The 21178-nt window shown below is 41.3% G+C and overlaps 1 protein-coding gene across 3 annotated transcripts in view; it reads right to left on the reverse strand.

The window, feature by feature from the left end:
- LOC126998962 (sorbitol dehydrogenase-like) overlaps positions 1-21178 on the reverse strand; it is a 131379-nt gene that overhangs the window by 20379 nt on the left and 89822 nt on the right. For 2 of the 3 annotated variants that reach the window (XM_050861274.1, XM_050861260.1), the window contains one exon: positions 15122-15297. In XM_050861274.1, coding sequence (XP_050717231.1) covers positions 15122-15297 — 176 coding nt within the window. Of the gene's footprint in view, positions 1-125; positions 183-15121; positions 15298-21178 lie in introns of those variants that run through there. The other variant, XM_050861267.1, reaches the window with a different exon arrangement.

A 21178-nucleotide genomic window follows, 5' to 3' on the forward strand; every position in this document is an offset into this window, starting at 1 on the left:
CACAGCTAAAAACCAAAAACACCATTGGAAAGAGGAGGTCCAGATCTATAGGAGTCAGTTATGTATGCCTCTCTTGCAAACATACATGCACATTCAAGGAGTGTTGAATGTTAACACTTACGTCGGTGTGTGCAGGATGATCAGCCACATTGAGAGAACTGCAGACATCTCTCCTTCAGATTCTGGCAAGAGAGTATTGCTAACTACAATATTTACAGCTATATGGTCAAGGAATCAGTCAGGTGATAGGTGAAGCTAAGCAAAAATGCCGCTATATGGGGCAAGAACATCCACCTGTTACTCGTCCATAGATTTGCTGCACTGGGCTAATATGATTTTTCACCAAATTTAGTGAAGAACCCACTCAATTGGCAATCCTGTGTTGTGAGAATTAGTGTTGGAACACTTTCATACACAGGAGATTTGAGTGCGGGTAGAGCTCGCAGCGAGCGTTTAGCACCACCAGCAAATACGCCTAATGCTCGCTGCGAGCATTTAGCAATGAAAGCGTTAAAAAAAAAAAAAAAAGGCTGATTTTATAGTTTTGGCACTTTGTAAAGATGTTTTTAGGTGGTTTCAGAGCAATAACTGATTTTTTGTTTTTTCTATAATAAAAATTAACATTAACGATTTATCGATAAATTCCATTACATTTTTAAAGAATTAACTGATTAATGGTTATCGAAGTTAATTTTTTGGTTAACGGATTTACAGTTAACGAAGTTGACTTTTTGATTAACGGTGCCCAACTGTGGTAAATACACACACACACACACACACACACACACACACACAGCTGGCTGTCTCGAGAGAGACCCGCAGCAGACCAAGAGGTGAATTACACACACACGGAGCAGGAAAACTTATCGCGTGCACATACACACACACACACACACACAGATTTGCAGATGATGCAAAGCTATTGAGACGAGTCAATGATGTGAAAGACTGTGAGGCATTGCAGAGGGACCTGGACAAAATATGGGAGTGGAGTGGTACATGGCAGATGGAATTCAACCTTGGGAAATGTAAAAAAATAGAGTTTGGTAGGAATGGTAGAAGATGTGAATATGATTATAAGATGGGAAGTGAGATAATATGGAGAGGAATGGAAGAAAAAGATTTGGGAGTGACTATCTCAGAGAACATGTCACCGGACAAACACATCAACAGGATAATGGGACAAACTATAAATTTGCTGAAGAACATAAGGACGGCATTTGTGTATTTGGACGAAGAGATGATGAAGAAAATAATAGTTACAATGATAAGACCAAGGTTGGAGTATGCAGCAGTGGTCTGGTCTCCTCATGAAAAGAAGAATATAAGAAAGCTGGAAAGAGTACAGAGAATGGCAACTAAGATGGTACCGGAACTTAGGGATTGGACTTACGAGGAGAGACTCAATAGCATGGGGCTCACAACCCTGGAGAGAAGAAGAGAAAGAGGAGACTTGATAGCGGTGTACAGGGTGGCAAGCAGGGTGGAGAATCTGGACAGAGAGGACCTGTGTGTGTGGAGTGAGAGAGAAACAAGAGGACATGGAAAGAAGTTGAGGGTAACCATGTGTAGGCGAGATGTGAAAAAGTTTAGCTTCCCAAACAGAAGCATTGAGCTGTGGAATGGACTGGGGGAGGAGGTGGTTTGTGCAAGAAACATTCATGATTTTAAGGAAAAGTTGGATAAGAGCGGATATGGAGACGGGACAGCGCGAGCGTAGCTCTTTTACCGTATGTCACAACTAGGTAAATACAACTAGGTAAATACACTCATACTGCAAGCATCTGGACAGCGTGCAGGTTGAGTCTTGTATGAAGCCATGTGCGGCAGGTTACGTCACATGCTTGGGGAGGAAGTTTTGATACACAATAACTTTGCTCTCAGAGGTCATATCGTGTTAAAAAGTACATCATTGTATACTCAGAATTAAAAAGAGAATTTATCTCCTAGCATTTTCAAGGTTTGCAATTTTTACCTCGAGCACAAAACAGAAATTAATTCAGCCACCCGTAAGACGAGGGTTAAGCTTGTTGCATATACATTTTATAGTTTTCTGGACACTCATTTTTCGTAAAGCAATTTTAGAAAAATGAAAGCGTCCAGAAAACTATAAAATGTATAAGAGACAAGCTTAAGAGGCGAAGTTTAAGAGCACCAATAGGTGCATACACAATCATCTCACTTATCATACTGATTCTGGTAAGGTACTGGTGAGCTAGAGCGGACTAATTCTTCCAGAGGTGAATCTATTTTGGAGTGGGCCGAGTAGCGCATGTAAACATGGGAAGGCGCATATACAGGGGGGGGACCGATCAAGCCGCCACACCAAATCTTCACTCAACCCTAACTTCAGCGACTTCAGTCAAGAGGAGCACCAAGGGGCAGCATGGGCCCAGCAAGTCATACATCACGACAGCCACTATAAATAAAATCAGCCTGCACCACTAATGAGCTGGGGACATCTATAAGGCCCCTCAAGAAAGACTACAGGCAGCATGAAAAAAAAGTAAATTTTTGTAAATTCGAGTCCCAGATCTGTGCTGTTGTTTTGAGGGTGCCGGGTGTTTTGAATGCCGGATAAGCGAGATTCTACTGTATGTATTACACGACATGAGTGGGCTACAGTGCATAAAAGTAAAACTTATAGTGTGGCGAGGTCTGTTTCTATGATGTGTGGAAGAAGGCTGCCTCAGGCTGCTGTCCAATCAGCGACAAGCTTACAAAAGCAGCCTAGGATCCAGTTGCAAGCTACCAATAGACAGAGTACAGTAGAGGGTTTAAGAGTGTTTTTCTAAGGCCAAGAGTTAAAAGGACCAATGTCAAAAAATGGCTATTTAGAGAAGTCTACTTAGACCTGGATATGTGTTTCTATCAATTCTATTATAAAGGACAATGTCATCTGCGCATTAGGGATGTCACATCAGTGCTATGTTCTGAGAAAAGGTCAAGAATAAATCTTACAAAGTTTCAAGTGGATTACAATTAAACCCTAAATATCCACCAACCACAGGGATTCAGGTAAGTGGGTAAGTGAAACTTAAAGATATTTGGGGTATAATCTGAAAGTTCCTCATGTAATTTCATTTCATCAAACAACAAATATGTCTTAATTTGGGGAGGCAATGGTTGAGTGGTTAGCGTGCCTGGCACAGTCCCGCATTCGCCGGGTCATGAATGATGTGAGTTCGAAGCCGCTGCTACCACCAGGATTTTTCAGTCTCTGCCAAGTGCCCTAAGACTACCCACATGCTGTCCTGAAGACCACCTCTCAACCCAGACTCTAGAACAGCGGTTCTCAAACTGTGGGTCGTGAGACAACTTTTGATGGGTCGCAGGGACATGGAAAGAAATCTTATGTTTTCAATATTTAATTTATTTAATTGAAATTGAAATTATAATTTTCATAACGTCAGGCGCCTGTCTCACACTCTCACCAGTGATGCCACTCCTGTTTTTCCACACAGATTTGTGTTTTTCTGCCTCGACCTAGGTGTCTGCTCTTTTTTTTTTGGGGGGGACAAAACCATTAATCGTGGACCTGTCACTTGATATCAAACAGCAAGTGGCAGATGGCATCAAGGCCAAATAAGGAACATTTAGATTGCAGCTAGATGACTCAACAGAGGTAAGTGATAACGTTCAACTGTTGGTTTATGTTATGTATGAAGGGCCAGCAGATCTAGAAGAGGGGTTTCTCTGTTGTCATGCATTGCCAACAACCACTACAGGAGAAGGTGTTTTTCAAATGGTTGACCAGTTCTTGAAAGAGGAAGAACTTTCGTGGACAGAATGCTTCAGCATTTGTTCTGACGGCGCACCGGGGATGCTTGGAATGCAAAAAGGCTTCACAGCACATGTAAAGCAAGTTAATCCCAAGGTGAATGTTTTTCATTGCCTACTACATCGTGAAAATCTGGTTAGTCGACACCTGTCACCTGGAATGAACGAAGTAAAACTAAAACTGTGGCTAGGGAACGTGAAGCGAGGGAAATTTGCAGCTTTTTCAACTGTGGCAGAATTTCTAGAAACATGGGAGGAGACATCTCATGACGATGCCAAAAGTTTTATTGTACCACATTTGACTGAACTGATGGCAGAATTTGATAGGCGAATCCCAGAAGAGCACATTCGAACCCAATCATGGGTGAGAAGTCCTTTCAAAGTTAATGTAGAAGACCTGCCAGAAGATGTTCCAGGACTCCCAGAGCAACTTACTGAGGTTCAGAGTGAAAAGTTGTTGAAGGACCTTTTCAAGAAATTATATTTAGTTCTGGATTTAGTAAAAAAAAAAAAAAAAAAAAAAAGAAGCGTATTGTAGGAGGTTAGGCGGTAAAAGCGTATGTTGCTCCCATTTGTTACAACCTACCTTTGTGAGCTTAACACCGAGCACGATATGAGATGCAGCCTTAACACACTGATCCCACTATTTGACACGTTGGTGAATGAGAAGCAGCACCATGGATCCCATTAGTTTAGTTAAGATGGTAAAAAAAGAACACTAATTTCTTTTCAAAACAAAGTTTATATACCACTGTTCGTTTTCTTTACTTTACTATGGGTCGCGAAGGGTTGAAATGTTCCAAATAGGGTCGCTCACGAAAAAGTTTGAGAGCCACAGCTCTAGAAGAAGCTGTCCAAGTGAAATCAAGAATGAGTTCCGGGGGGGAATGGCGTCACTTGAAACACTTGCCCGCACCATTATGGCCCCTAGCCGACCACCAGGCCCATAAAAGAAAGCCTACAGGTGCTATTGGTCAGGATGTAAAAAAGAATAATAATAAATGTTCACAAAGATTATATACACTCAGAAATGCATCTCCTTGACTACATGCATAAATATACATACCAAAGCACTGAGCACAGAGGGGCTGCAATACAACCAAATAGTCACCTAAGAGCCCAATCAGACATGTTTGTACTGATTCAAATGCAACCTTTAGACATGGTTGTGTCACCATATCTGACAGTGTGGCCAAATTTGTGGTGGCGAGGTAAGGTGTTTTTGAGTGCAACCAAGCTGGCGGCGTATTGTTTTACCTCAATATGATGAACCGTTTCTCCAATGTTGCTATGCTATCTCTCATGTTTGTGTCCACAATGATCAACTGATCTTCTAAACATTCCAGTAGTGTATTAGGGGAGGTAGTGGCTGAGTGAAAAGCGTGACGGCGCCGCGTTCAGGACGACATGGGTTCGCGCCCTGCCCGGTGCCACAAGCTGGGATTTTTCAGTCACCGCTGAGTACCCTAAGACTACCCACAGGTTGTCCAGAAGACCACCTATCAACCCGGACTCTAGATTCTAGGATCGAAGATGAGCTCCGGGGCCAGCATGAGCCAATGCAAGATGGCGCCGTCCATCAGGCCCCATCAAGAAAGCCTACCAGCGCCATAGGCGAATACGTAAAAAAAAAAAAAATAAATAAATAAAAATTATGCCATGTTCATTCGTACAAAGCTGGAGAATATTTCAGGATTCTGACACAGATCACAGAATAGAGAACAAAATAATCCCCTTACTGATTGGTCCTGCAGAACTGGGTAACCCAATATCTTCTCTGTCACTGCACAGGCTTACACCTCTTGCACTATTGCATGTACAACAGAGCAGCAATTGCATCTTCTTCCACCTCCATGATGAGAATGAGCCCTGTTGGTGGTGTTACTGATGGTAAGGAAAAATGGTCACGCTGCCATGGTGGTTGCATGTGAAGGGGCCCTAAGTATCCTCAATCAGTGGGAGTGCATGGGTAAACTAATAAAGTGACTGGATACAGCACCCCTTCCTCAACTCTCCCTGCCCCCAACCCAACTGATTTGCTATATCTCTCTCTCTCTCTCTCTCTCTCTCTCTCTCTCTCTCTCTCTCTCTCTCTCTCTCTCTCTCTCTCTCTCTCTCTCTCTCTCTCTCTCTCTCTCTCTCTCCTTGTCGCCTCCTTCCTAACTGCAATAGACAGAATGCCCTGCAACAACCAAATACATTGTGTTAAATTTTGGTAAAGGCATTTTGGCCTTGTTGTGGAGTCATGGGCAGTGTACATAAGAACATAAGAACATAAGAACGCAGGAGTCTGCAAGAGGCTGGTAGGCCTGTACGAGGCAGCTCCTTTGACCCTAAGCTCCCGTGTATCTAACCCCACCTAATATCGCTGTCCATGAATTTATCTAGTCTATTTTTGAATGTGACAATTGTATTGGCACTCACCACATGACTGCTAAGCCTATTCCACTCATCCACCACCCTGTTAGTAAACCAATTTTTGCCTATGTCCCTGTTGAATCTGAATTTATCCAGTTTAAACCCGTTACTTCGTGTCCTACCCGGTTCTCTTACCAACAAAACCTTATGAATGTCTCCCTTATTAAAGCCCTTCATCCATTTATAAACCTCGATCATGTCTCCACGCACCCTTCGCCTTTCTAGAGAATGCAAGTTTAACTGTTTGAGTCTTTCTTCGTATGGCAAGTTTCTCAACCCCTGAATCATCTTTGTCATCCTCCTCTGCACTGATTCTAACATTTTGATATCCATTCTATAGTAGGGTGACCAGAACTGAACTGCATAGTCAAGATGAGGTCTAACTAATGCTAAATATAGTTTGAGGAAGACTTCGGGGCTTCTGTTGCTTATGCTCCTTGAAATAAATCCCAGTACCCTATTAGCTCGATTTCTAGCTTGAATGCATTGTGCCCTTGGACGGAGATCAGAGCTCACTAAGACCCCTAAATCCCTCTCTCGTCCATACCTGCTTATGAAAGTGTCATTTAAGCAATAGTTATGTGAGGGGTTGTTCCTACCTACACTCAGAATACTGCACTTCCCTACATTGAACTCCATCTGCCATTTATCCGCCCAGTCATATAATCTGTTGAGTTCACCTTGGAGAATACTAGCGTCCTGATCCGACTCAATTACTCTACCGATCTTGGTATCATCTGCAAATTTACTAACATCACTACTAATTCCTGTGTCTAAGTCATTGATATAAATAATAAACAAAAGTGGACCTAATACCGAACCTTGTGGGACCCCACTCGTAACACATCCCCAGTCAGATCTTTTACCATTGATTTGCACTCTTTGCTTCCTATTGCTAAGCCACGCCTTGACCCAGTTCAAAACTTTACCCTCTACTCCGTGAGCCTGTAATTTAAGCAACAGTCGTTGGTGAGGAACTTTGTCAAACGCTTTACTAAAATCAAGATAGATTACATCATAATTTTCATCTCTGTCAACCGCCTCAAATACTTTATTGTAGAAGGACAAGAGATTGGTGAGGCATGACCTACCTTTTGTGAACCCATGCTGCGAGTCGTGAATTAAGCTATGTTTCTCTAAATGCTCCCGAATGTTCCTGGCTATTATGGACTCCAGCATCTTCCCTATAACCGATGTTAAGCTAATTGGGCGATAGTTTGAAGCAACTGACCTGTCCCCCTTTTTAAAAATCGGTGTCACATTAGCTACTTTCCATAGGCTGGGCACATAGCCAGTACAGGGGGGTCGTCTAATATGCGAGAATATGGGCGGTTCAAAGCCTCGCATATGTAAATCATATTATATTAGGAAAAAAAAAAATGGTATATGGTATGGGGCGTTATTTTTTTTTTTTTAACTTAGTTTAAAAATCTGAAACTTCTTTTTGAGTTTGAGGGGCATAATAACAAACAACAAACACAACAACAATAGCCCACAGGCTACAACACACACACAACACAGACTTTAGGCAGCAGCAATGGCTGCTTTACTGATGAAGATGAGAGAAGAACAGAAGCCAGTTCTTAGATTAGAGTGGGTTTATTTATTGATTTCTTCTTTGTTTCCTTGTCCTTGGTAAAGTATGTAACAAGTGAAGGATTGAAAGGGAAAAATGGGAAAAAAAAAATGAAAAAACATGAAATGAATGAAAAAACTTTCTCTTACTACCCGTCACAAGTCCGGAAGAGCCAAGGATTCCAGGGGGAGGGAGGAGGAAGGAGAATATCAGATATAGAGGTGGTATCCCAGTGTTTACCGACATCTTAAAGATGTCGGTTAGTGGTCACTGTTTACATCACCTAACTCCTTTAATACCCACGGAAATATCCCGTCAGGACCTGGCGACTTGTTCTTCTTAAGCTTATCTATCTCATCCTGAACTACTTGCCTGGTAATGATTATATCCCTAAATTTATCGCCATCCCCGCCCTCATACACCTGAACTCTTTCCGGTATAGTCGTTCGATCCTCCTGTGTGAATACTGAAAGGAAGTAGTCGTTCAACAATGTGCTCATATTTTCGTAATTTTCTACTAGCTCCCCTGTGTTTGTTTTCAGCGGTCCAATTTTCTCCCGTGTTTTTGTTCTATACATCTGAAAGAAGCCCTTAGGATTACTTTTCGCCTCATTTGCTACTTTGATCTCATAGTTCTTTTTGATATCCTGGTGTTTTCTTAACTAATCTAGATAGTTACGTGCCGGCCCCTGAGATGTGTTTCCCCATTCTTTATTTTCTGATAAATTCCCTTCTTTAACCCAATCTCGTGTTTTAGTCCACGAGTCATCCACTTAGGATCATTGTTTTCTTTTCTAAGTGTTCGCTGTGGTATATGCTGTTCTTGCCCCTCTACTATTACTCTAACTAAATTATTGTAAGACATTTCTACCTGGTTCTCCTGGCTCTCCAATCCGCAGTTCTGGCCCTCATGAATCCCTAAATTATCCCAGTTTACCGCTTCAAGATGTCTTCGAAGCCCCTCGTAGTTTGCTCTTCTAAAATCTGGCACTAACACTGGGTTTGGTTCGCGGGTTACCACCCAGTCTAAGTCAGTGTAGTGATGTTATGGGCTACTGTAGTTATTTAGGAGGTTACAAATCCCACTATATTATTACATATGCTCTGGTGGTGCTCTAAAAAGCACCAAAACATGTATTCACACATCCAGTAAAGAAACATTCCTGCTCTGGTCACAGGGCCTATGTCATTCTCATTTGTCTCATGTCTCATTTGATTGATGATGGAAGTAAATACAGTGAACTTCGGCTCATGAACGCCTCTCATCACGAACAAATCAGTTCACAAACAAATTTTCTGAACAAAAAAAATCTCGGGTGACGAACTGTGTCCTGAGGTACAAGCAAGGTGGGGTGACAAGCTGGGAGTATCAGCGGGAGAGCATCGGTTGCTGTGTAGCTTTCGCTAACTACACAATATGGAAGGGGACTCCTCTTCCAAACAATAACATCTCTCTCTTCCATTTCCTTCCTCACCACCTTCCATTTATTAAAGCTGGTGTCACACTGGGCCTTTTTCCTCTAAAAGCGTTGGCGGTAGGGGCAACCGGCAACTCCAGCTTTTCCAGGTGTGCGTCACACACAACCAAGGTCGGTTGGCTGCAAAGATTCTAGAGTGTAAGGGTGGACAATCCAATATTAAAGCCTGGATGCCACTGGTGGTGCCATCTATCATTCTTAAGAAAACTAAATGGTGAAACCATAATTTTACAGGGGTAACTAAATATTTTTATTTGAAATTCTTTCTGCATACATTTATGTGACATATTATTGTTTTCATTATATCATTTATAGGAAATTCTTGATGTGCTTGTGGCAAGATAAGGAACTCCAGCCTTGGAGTGCACCATCATTATATTTCTTAGAGATGCCAGACAGTAAGAAAGTGCAGAATAATAGACTAATAGCTTCTTCCACCAACTTTTTTTAAAGTTTGTATTGTGCTGATCGAACAGACAAGAGAAATAAATGACCAGCAGCTGGTGAATGTTGCTACGTATTGTCAGTTTTTAATATTGCCTCACTGCAGCGATATTAACCCTTATACCTCATGATAAAATGAGCGGACGGTTTTAATTTACATACATAAAAAACGGGTGACTAATGTTACAAGTGTTCCCTTGCTTACCTTAGTGTTCACTCAAATTATTGTAACAAATACTGGGACAATTATATATCATTTGAAAGCTTAGAAGTTGCTCTTTGCTGTGGTATAATGATAAATGAACAAATGGAACTTATATATTCCTCTAGATAGAAACCTCCAGTATCACCTCACACTCGTTATATGACATCATCCTTATCTAGGTCAATGAGAAGACAAAAAACAATTTTCACGTATTGTCATGTATCATATCATGTGCCTGAAATACTTATTTACTCATGGAAGTATATATACATCTGCTATCTTGCCTAGAAATTGGTTAAAAAATAATAAAATACAGCACACATCGTGACCGTGTACTCACCGTGGGAAAATCTGGAGCCATACTACAAGTTCTACAACATAAACAAATCCTTGTAAAAGCTGGAATGTGATTGGCCAAGCATCCAGCATGTTGAAAACAAAAGGGCCAATGATAGGGCTTGATGTATGACGCATAGCCTCAAACATAAACAAACTGTGTGTCTTAACCCCTTCAATCCGGCGACGCCAACGTCGGAGTCCGAAGGGCGTCCGACGTCATCACCATTAGTCCTCTTCTAAACCTCTTAATCTTCTTCCATTTCCTCTTAATTCTCCTCTAAACCTCTTTAAGAGGAAGTGGAGGAGGATTAAGAGGAATTTAGAGGAGGATTGAAAGGTTTAGAAGAGGATTAATCCTCTTCCATTTCCTCTTGACCCTTTCCATACTGTGATGCCGACATCTGCGTCACGTATGGAAAGGATTAAAATGAGCGCGATATTTGAAGAGTGCCACGATCGTGGCATGACGGAGTCTAACGTAAAAGCCACGATCGTGCCTGACGGAGTATAAGGGTTAATAATGCAGAGTAAAAATATATAACTACCAACACTAGTGATATACAAGAACATAAAGAACCTTGTTTCTAACAATCACCAGCCAAACAAGTAGGCGGTCTTGTAGTGGAAGGAACGGGGCGGCGGCGGCAATTCAAAACAGTAACTGCACCAGCCTGGCACGTCTCCTCTCGCTTCTTGTCTATTCTACCCGCACAATGCTCACTCATTCTGCACTTCCTTACTGCCTGACACCTATAGGGAATAAAATGCTGGATAACTCCAGGCAGTAGTTTCTTTTCTTGCCACAAAACCTACAAGAATTACGTCGAGTAGATGAGCATGGCGTCAGGGCGGCTTTGATGACTGACGCGGCGGCGGCGGCGGTAGCAGCGGCGGTGAGCCACTCGGAGGCAGACTTATTGACTCGAAAATATTTTCCAGTCTTCTTTCTATCTATCTTCCTTGACATGTTAAACTATTAATAATAGGTATGACAGACTTTTTAACACCAACAGTAATCATCTGGGTGCTTAATCACTATAAAAAGCACTAGATTCAATGTGCACCAGCATATGGTATAGGAGGAGGTTAAATTTATTGAGCAAGCTTAACCTCCTCACCCTGTCAGATATGGTGCTGCCATCTTGGTGCGATTTGAATAACTAGTCCGTGTCTTCAATTTCGCGGGCACCACTGCCTCTCCTTCTTTTCTAGACTCCTTGGTTACCCTGTATCCACAACGTAAACAAAGCAGTTGCCCTGTATCGACATGGCGCCATCTGCTAATAAAGTAAGGGCTGTTGTGGCTTGTGCTGCCGTTACCCAAGTTATGGACTTGTCCCTGCAGTTAAAAGGAAGAAGCAGTTGTGGGCACAATCATGGGTTCAAAGACGGGAGGACAAGAGTGTTTTCCCAAACCTCGTCAGAGAACTGTGCTGTGAAGACTGGGAGTGCTACAATTTTCATAGAATGGAGAAAATAAGATATTTTGAACTGTGGTCCCACAGCATGGGGTGTTCTCTTATCTTGTTAATTAAACAGTAAACAAAGCAGCTCTGCCAGTCCACTTCATGATTCTCTTGGTAGGCCATCTTCCACTGCTCCTCACTCTTCAGCCACTGCCATCATCTGTTTGTTTACATACAGCCACGTGGTTTCTCATACCCACAACCGTTTTCCATCCATATGGATGGAACCAACAGTTGGTTGAACGGGCAACCGTGGTTACTCGTAGCCCCAACGGTTAAAGGAAAACGGCTAGTATGACACTGCCTGTTGCGCCATCAACTCACCTCTGTACAGGTACAGTAAAATTAAATTAAGTTTTTTGTCTTTATTTTATCTGTTTAGTATTGAATTCCTCTTTTTTGTACTAGATTTATAGGTTTCCATCATTTTTGTGTTATGAACCTGTGCACAAAGTACTGTTGTAAAAGTTCAAGTAAGCAATCATCTGGAATCCAAGAATGGATTAATCCATTTTACATTGATTCCTATGGGGCAAATAGCTTTGGTTTACGAACATTTCGGGTGACAAACGGCCTTCAGGAACAAATTAAGTTCATGAACCAAGGTTCCACTGTATTACTTTAGAATGAATGCTGGTACTTTTGAAAAATATGCTATCCAGAGTTGAATGATGCATTATTTCTCTCTGTGAGGGCTGAAGCAGGACTGGAGTGAGACCATTGGTGGCATCAACATTGGCAGGGTCGCCACAGTGACTGTCCATTCAAGATAACTTTTGAATGGATTGCTACTGGAGTGTGACCAGACCATGACATGACCGTAACTACCAGCGTGGATGCTACCATTGAAATATATGTAACAGTATGTGACCGGACCATGAATTAACTGTGAACTGATCATGCTCATCACTTCAGTGTAAATCTGGCCTGAGTTTCCCCAAACACTCCCGCTGTTTGTGTACCTTGTACACGCTGGATCCCTCAGTGATAAGTACATACATACATACTTGTAATTAGCCAATGCATATCTGAGTGCATAGTGTGTTAAAACATGTTTGGTTGCATGAAATTACAGGGGAAACTGAAATATACTCCAAGTATCCGGAATTTCCGCTTATCCTGCACCTCTGAATCCTCACGGTTGCCAGATAGTAGGGGTTTTAATGGATTGCCAACAGATGCTCCACAATCACTCTGATCCACAACTCTGCCTAGTATCCAGTCCACATGTGTTGAAAAGTGATGGGAGTAAAGACTCAAGCCTGCCTCATTTCCACATTCACGGGAAAGAAGCTGGAGATGCCACACCCCACACCTCTCAGAACTCCTCTTCCCAGAGTACAGGCCAGTCAATAGACCAATTTATGGTATGTGAGGAAATCCCATGGAGTCACAGTAGATCCCAGAGTGCCTCACAAAACAATTAAAATAAAACGCACTCTAAAGATCGACACAGACTGCAAGCATCACTTGTCGAAACTCAAGTGGACACTCTACCAATACGTGAAGCGCTAGGATGCGGTTAGTTATCAATTTACCAGGCGTGAACCCAGTCTGCTCTGCTCACTCCAAATTCAGCAGCTGTTTGCAAATCTGCATGAATAATAAATGAGCAAATGCTCTGTCTGGCACAACGAGCATAGTAATACCACTGTAGTTGTTGCAGTCCTGGCAGTCCCCTTTCCCTTTCCAGACATGGTTGATCAGTCACCTCTTCCAGTCAGGAGGAAGGGTACCAAACTACCATATAGCAATCAAGACTGCATGCAACCTGTGGATCATGGCCTTTCCTCCAGCTTTGAGCAGCTCCTCACTGATGTTACAGGTAACTGGTGCCTTTCCATCCCTCAACCTTGCCACAGCCTCTCTGACTTCATCAAGACAGGGTGGACTTTCGTTAATGGGTGGATCAGCATTTGCCACCTGCAACCCAGCAGCTGAAAGCTGCCCCCTTGGAGGGTCTGCCGTGTACAACTGCTTAAAGTATTCATCCCAACAAGCCCTCTGCCCATTCATGTCTGACATGAGGCAACCATCTGCTGTTCACATAGCGCTCACCTGAAAGGGAGGCTCACAGCAGAGCTTCTTTAAAGCTCGATAAGCAGATTGGATGTCACTTCCATTGAAATGGCCCTCAATATCCTCAGCAAGATTGTTGACATACCCCTCATTGACTCTCCTCAGGAGAGCTGTAGTCTTAAGTAACAGAGCCCTTTATTGGTTCTGATTCCCTGCAAGTCTGGCAGCACAACCACTCAATATTCTCCAGCATCTTCCCCAAGACAAAACCACTCCTAGATCTTGGGCATTCTCTAGTGCACCCCTTTGCAACTGGAAGAGTCTTGCATTTGAAGGTATCCCACAGTTCTACAGGGTCCTCAAGGGTGCTGAGCACACTGAACCAATTCAAGAATGTTAATGCAAACTCATGAGCACATGCCAGGTCTTTCAGTCTTGAGGTGAAACACAGTATGGTTGCTTATGGAAACTCTTCTTGACCTGACATGAAGTTTGAGTGTTGCAACAATAAGCATAATCAGTTACAAAGAACTCAGCACTCAGGAAAAGCCTGCAGTTCTGGAGGATCTTTAAATGAGTACTTGCAACAATGTGGTCAGTCTCCATAGGTACCACTCTAGCATTGCTATACCATGTCCAATGGTGCAGCTCTAGTCTCTGGTACCAAGAACATGCAATTCTCAACTTCCTGGACCTTGCAAAATTTAGGAGAGCTGTTGGTGTTGCGGTTAAGGAGACTCAAAAATACCATGTCCCTCACGTCCGTCAGGACGGCCACCTCAGATGATACAGACAGCGAGTCAGCACAAACGGAGGCGAACAACCAGTAGTAACCGGGCGCCATGCAACACCACGACAAACCGGCACTCCAACAGGCCCAGACCAGGGAACACAACAAAGCAAACTGCAGCCCAAGAAACGAAACCTTCATCACACTATCAGGAGAGTCAACTAATCCACTACCATGACCCCAAGTCACCAAATAACCTCCGACACAACAGCACACCTCCAATCTCGAACCACACCTCCAGCTGACTACCTGAGTGTTATCGAAAATGGCTCCCTCGTTATTTCAGCAGCATTGCCAACAGCTCCACTTTCCTGAATCAGCCTCAAACAAACGAGCAGTGAGCCTAAACTATTAATTGTTCGAAATATCTATTTACACCGCAGGTGTTCTTGGTGCCAGAGCCAGAGGGACCAACACATAACTCACACAATGCAAGTAACATATCAAAAGAATCTAAGAAAGTCCTCTGTAAGGATAAATACTTTTAAGATTTATGTGATACAACTAATGCTTTTTGAAAGACATGATTAGACTTCACTCAATCCTGAAAAAAAAATAGTGGATAACAATACTTTAAGCTAGATAAAAACAGGAGAAAATACTCACAAGTATTCCCAAGCGAATACTTGATTCTGCACCACTGCATTCAACGGTAATGTTTGGCATCTCTCCCATCTCTTCCTTGATCTTCTGGGCCAGTGTCTCCACAGCACCACTCTTGACCAAAACAGTGTGATCTGCTCCCATGCTTTTGGCAACTTGCAGCCGATTCTCATCAATATCTGAGTTAAAACATTACAAGTCAAGTTTCACTTGTTACCTGTGCTAGGATGTCAGTTCATAAACATGAAATCAGGTGTTAAATATGGAGGTGGAAGGGGTTTGTCAGGTACTTAAATTACCCATAAGTTACAAAAATAATGGAACAAGAGGGTTTGCAGTGGTAAAGTGGCCAAAGAAGAAAAAATCATAAACACTGGACTGTAAGTTGAAATCCCAAAGATGACTGACAATTTTATGTCAAAGGAGAGTGGCCAAGGATCATCTTCACAGTACTTATCAACCTTATCTTTTATTGCACTGATTAAGTAGAGCACCTGGGGACATGAGGTTAACAAGAAAATAAAATTTCTATAAAAATCTGCCAAAACCAACATGTGTTGGGGCTGACTACCAGGGCCATTCAAGAGATCTAGAAGCTCAGTGAGGGCATATAAAATATACTTTGTATGCAATACTGTGCTTAAGTACTGCATGTAGTTCATCATAACCACAGTGTAAAATTTATGAGCCAAAATTTGCTAAATTAGCTTCAAGTTTAGGCATTCTGTATAGTATAGCATGGAGTCTTGAGGGCAGAGGCCCACACTACTGATGGAGGACATCTAGTGGCTGATGGTAATGGGTCCCTTAAGTTCACCTTCATTTCCTCAGGATAGGCAGTGAACTGGACTCTGAAGAGCCACAGCAGTATCTAGTCCCCTAGACTGCCTTTGTAAGAGAAGGAAGGTAAATGAATCAAGTTCCTCTTTCACCTGACAATGAGGATATTCAGCGAGGGTAAACAGAAATCTGAGAGAGAAATGAATTGATTATTTCAAGTGTGGGTAAGCTGTAGTTTTTGCAATACTGGTTGTTTGTTGTTGCTGTATTTACATTATAATTTTTATATTTGATTATTATGTAAGAGCGTTATACAATTAATGATGTAATTTAACAAAAATATAAGATGATTATTTTATATGTGTGAGGTGTGTGAGCAGGTGAAGAGAGGGAATGTTTATTTAGGGTAAACTATGATAAGAGTGATACCAGTCACTACAAAAGTCTCCATCAGTTTTTTTCCTTCATCCCAGGTGCTTTCATGTACACAGGCCTTGTCCATCCTCACATGGAGTATACATCTCATGTGTTGGAGGGTTCTACACACACACCCCTTCTGGACAGAGGTGACAAGAGTCTAACGCCCAGATTATTAAATTTTCCCTTCGGCTCACGAGACCTTTCGTCACAAGAGTCATGCCGTTAAATCTTCTTCGGCTCAAACGGGCCCCTATAGAGCGCGCGGGAAGGGGCGAAGCGAAGGACAACAGACGGCCACCTCTTCCCCCTTCGTCTTGACTGGCGCGCTGTCTCCTGGCTACTTTCCAACCCATTAATTCATCACGTAAGCAAATTTTCATAACTCAGTATTAGTTTTTTATAGTTTTACAGCAACCTAGACCTATGTGAACAAGTAAAAAAGTCGAGTGTAGCCTATATTAGTTGATATAGTGCAGGGTGAGTTTGCTGGAATGACCTTTCGTCCTAGGCTACTTTTATCATAATAATTGACTAGTTTGCACATTTTCTCGACCACAAAAGTGCTTCTAGGCAGTTTTATGTCAAGCAGCACAAATGTGAATCAGTAATACAGGCGACTGCAGCATAATTTGCATACTGTGCAGCAAGCAAAATATGCAGGAATTTGCTGTAATAATAATAATTAAGTGTTTTAGTAGGAATACAAAGTCAATTTTATGCATGTTAATTAGAACAAGTTAAGAATTAACCAATGAGCAGGGCAGAAACCATCACCCAGGCAATGATGCCAAGTCTGCGAGTCCACCTCTGAAGGATTATCCCCGCCAGCTCTCGTGGAACCACTATAGTGCGTTGACAAAAATGGAGAATGATTAATACTCAGTATGGAGAAAGAATAGTCTGCGCTCAACAGTACGGGGAGAATGAGAAAACGTGTTGTGTGAAAGGGGTTACTTTGGTAGTGAGTGGGTTTTTCATGGGTTACTGTGATTTGAGTAATAACGGTCACTATATTGCAAGGTCTTAAGTTAAGCGTTCTGTAGCATAACTGCATAATCAGCAAAAACAAGGTCAGTGTCCCTGGTATAGATGGTATGCATTGATAAAGGCTACACTCAACTTTTTTACTTGTTCACATAGGTCTAGGTTGCCACAAAACAATAAAAAACTAACATTGAGTTACGAAAATTTGCTTACCAGGTGAAGTATCGGGACGATTAATCTAGTTCCGGTCCCCGTGGCTGTTTTCAAAATGTAAACATGGTGCCAGAGTGAAGAACACGAGCACACTGTATACCTTCCGACGTACCAACCTTTCCGTGATCAGCCTGCTCCAAGGGGGAAGGGATGGTACGTGTTAACGTTACCCCGCGCCTCCATGGCTCAAAAAGGTCCCGTCAGGAAAGGGGGAAGGGTTGATTTAACAATCTGGGCGAAAGGCTTTTCATCTCATCAGCTCCCTTTATCATACTGACAGTCTACAAGCTACCTCTGAAATTCTACTGAAATGTTGCCTCTCTTTCTATCTTCTATTGATATTTTCATGCTAACTCCTTATAACTTTACTGTGACCTTGTTACATACAACTTTCTACTCAAGCTCATCCCATTGGTATCTTATGTAATCATCTCATCTTATGCAAGACTTAATTACCATCTCCATTTTGTACCAAGGCTGGAGTATTTGTATTCAAGTCCTATGGTGGTAGCACCAAAAAATCATTTATACAAGCAACAAAGATGCAAGTCTGATAACTACATCATCAAGATGATAGCAAAGAAACACCATCCTAGGTGCATTCATATGTTTCCAGCCAGCCAGAAAATTTTCAAGGGAATCCAAAAGTTATTGTAGAAACCTGGTACATATTCTAACTTAGCATTATTGTCAACAACAAAAGAAAGTGTTGTTGGTGAGATTCTACTATACATCAGCTAAATTTCTTTCAAAAAACATTGTTACATTGCATCATTCATATTCTTGAGATTCCTTCACTTGCAACTCTTATGAAACTTATCCACCACTCCTTACTGGTTATTACTGAAGGAAAACCAAGATTTTCACAATTACTGCAATGCAACACCAAGGTTTGGGGCTCAGAAAACCTAAGCTATTTTTAGTTGCCAAAGAGTTATGACATGGGGAGGGTACCCATGATGCTCTTAAGGTACAATTGGGGGCATACAAGCCAGTCAGATTTAAGCTGACAAAGAGTTTTGGGGCAGAGTAGCCATTGTAGCAGCCTAATAGGATTATTGAACTGGCGCCTCATAACCTAAATCCAGCCCTTGAGTGGTATATTTCAGTAAGAGCTGTTATGTATTTAGTATTACATTAAAAGTATAGCACATACTCATTACTCAGTTCAATTTGGTATTTTTGGTTTTATTTAACACTTGTAAATATGTGTCAAATCTAGCAATTAACATTTATATATATATATATATATATATATATATATATATATATATATATATATATATATATATATATATATATATATATAGGTAACTCCATTTACACGAGTATTGTGTCCTTGAAGAGGTCGCGTAAATCAAAAACAATGTAAATCAAACACGAGGTAGGTTTCTGTCGAAAAATAAATATTCACTTCATTTAGTGGAGAGAGAGAGAGAGAGAGAGAGAGAGAGAGAGAGAGAGAGAGAGAGAGAGAGAGAGAGAGAGAGAGAGAGAGAGAGAGAGAGAGAGAGAGAGAGAATATCCATATCACCGAGATATCCATTCAGGCACTCAGTCTCAGCCTTACTCGTGTGAGGAAGAAAGGAGGGACACCATGAGCGACTGGCTAGTATTGGTACTGGTACCGAGCAGTCTGGTACCGGTACCATACTCGTACCGTATAGCTGGTACCGTTAGTACCGGTACCATACTGTATAGGTGGTACTGTTAGTACCGGTACCATACTGTATAGCTGGTACCGTTAGTACCGGTACTGGTACCGGTACCTGCCCACCCCTATTGTTGAGTAGCGTGGCAGCGTGGGTACTGTATTATAGTTCAAGTGGCGCAGGGGAAGAACTGAGCTCAGCTGTGTGGCCGCGGCGCCGTGTGAGTCCAGTTGTGTGAGACATATGGTGGCCACTCCATAAAATATCGCGTATAAGTGGAAAAAACGTGCAAATTAAACATTTATTTGGATTTTGGACCCCGCGTTATTTCGAAAATGTGTAAACCAAACTCGCGTAAATCGAGTTACCTGTGTATATATATATATATATATATATATATATATATATATATATATATATATATATATATATATATATATATATATATATATATATATATATATATATATATATATATATATATATATATATATATATATATATATATATATATATATATATATATATATATATATATATCTATATATATATATATATATATATATATATATATATATATATATATATATATATACAGTTGTCCCTCAAATAGTACGGTTTCGGATTTATATGGATTCTCAGAGATTTTTTTAGGATTTTTATATTTCCCGCTCGTTGCACTAAGTAGCCATGGCGTGAGTGGCAGCACTGTTCTACCAGACTGCCACCCATGCACATCCCCTCAGTCCGTGTGTGTACACAAAATCAGGAACAATGGTTTGCCAGACTGAAACCTATGCACTTTCTCTAAGTCTGTGTGTGTGCACAACCTTAGCTACGCTTCTCCATTACCACATAACATGAACATGGGACCCAAGAGACAAGCCAAAACACTTACTGAATGCACCCCAAAGCGTTCGAGAAAGATATTCACCTTGCAGAATAATTCAGGTTTAGAAGAAGTTATGTTTTGGTATGAGTTAAGTTGCGGTAGGGAGAGCTTATTACGTAAATCCGGGTCCCGCCTGGCTCAGCTTCTACTCACCGGCCAAAGTTGCCAGTTATGCATTTTCTGCTTAGTAGTGTTTCCACGCTGGGCAATGGAGCCATCCTGGCAACGCTACCTTCCACACTCTCAGCGAGCGAGCCACATCATACAATCACACTCTCTCTTACTCTCTACCACAGTTTCTATTGCTCTCTAGTTCATACTTGAAATAAGATACAAAACAGTAATTGTGGAGACTGACTCCACGCCTTCAAAAAACGATATTACACCTCCATATTATATAGTTAAGGGAAACATATCTAAACTACTCCAACCGAATTTTAAATATCCTGACCTCTAACAGGGGGGGCTTCGCCCCCTTCGACACCCCCAGCATGGTAACATTATACTGTGACTGCAGCAGAAAATACATAACTGGCAACTTGGGCCCCTGGGTAACAGCTGAGCCAGGTGGGACTCGGATTCCGTAGGAGTCCCCAGGAGTGTTTCTAGGGGGGACACTAATTTTATATGGATTTTCGAATAGTACAGGGGTCCTGAGTCCTTAACCCCCGTACTATTTGAGGGACGACTGTGTGTGTATATATATATATATATATATATATATATATATATATATATATATATATATATATATATATATATATATATATATATATATATATATATATATATATATATATATATATATATATATATATATATATATATATATATATATATATATATATATATATATATATATATATATATATATATATATATATATATATATATATATATATATATATATATATATATATATATATATATATATATATATATATATATATACCCTTCTACAGGATGCCATTGGCAAAGGCCCGTGCTCCTCCCTTTGGGGAGGGAGCAATCTTTGGAAGAGGTGGAAGAGGGAGAGTTGCCTGCCTCAGTTGCCGGTTATGCATTTTCTGCTGCAGTGTTACTACCCTTTTATGGCGGCAATGTCAGTTCCTTTTCAGG

This window comes from Eriocheir sinensis, chromosome 2 (genome assembly GCF_024679095.1).
Source record: "Eriocheir sinensis breed Jianghai 21 chromosome 2, ASM2467909v1, whole genome shotgun sequence".
NCBI classification, from domain to species: Eukaryota; Metazoa; Arthropoda; class Malacostraca; order Decapoda; family Varunidae; genus Eriocheir; species Eriocheir sinensis.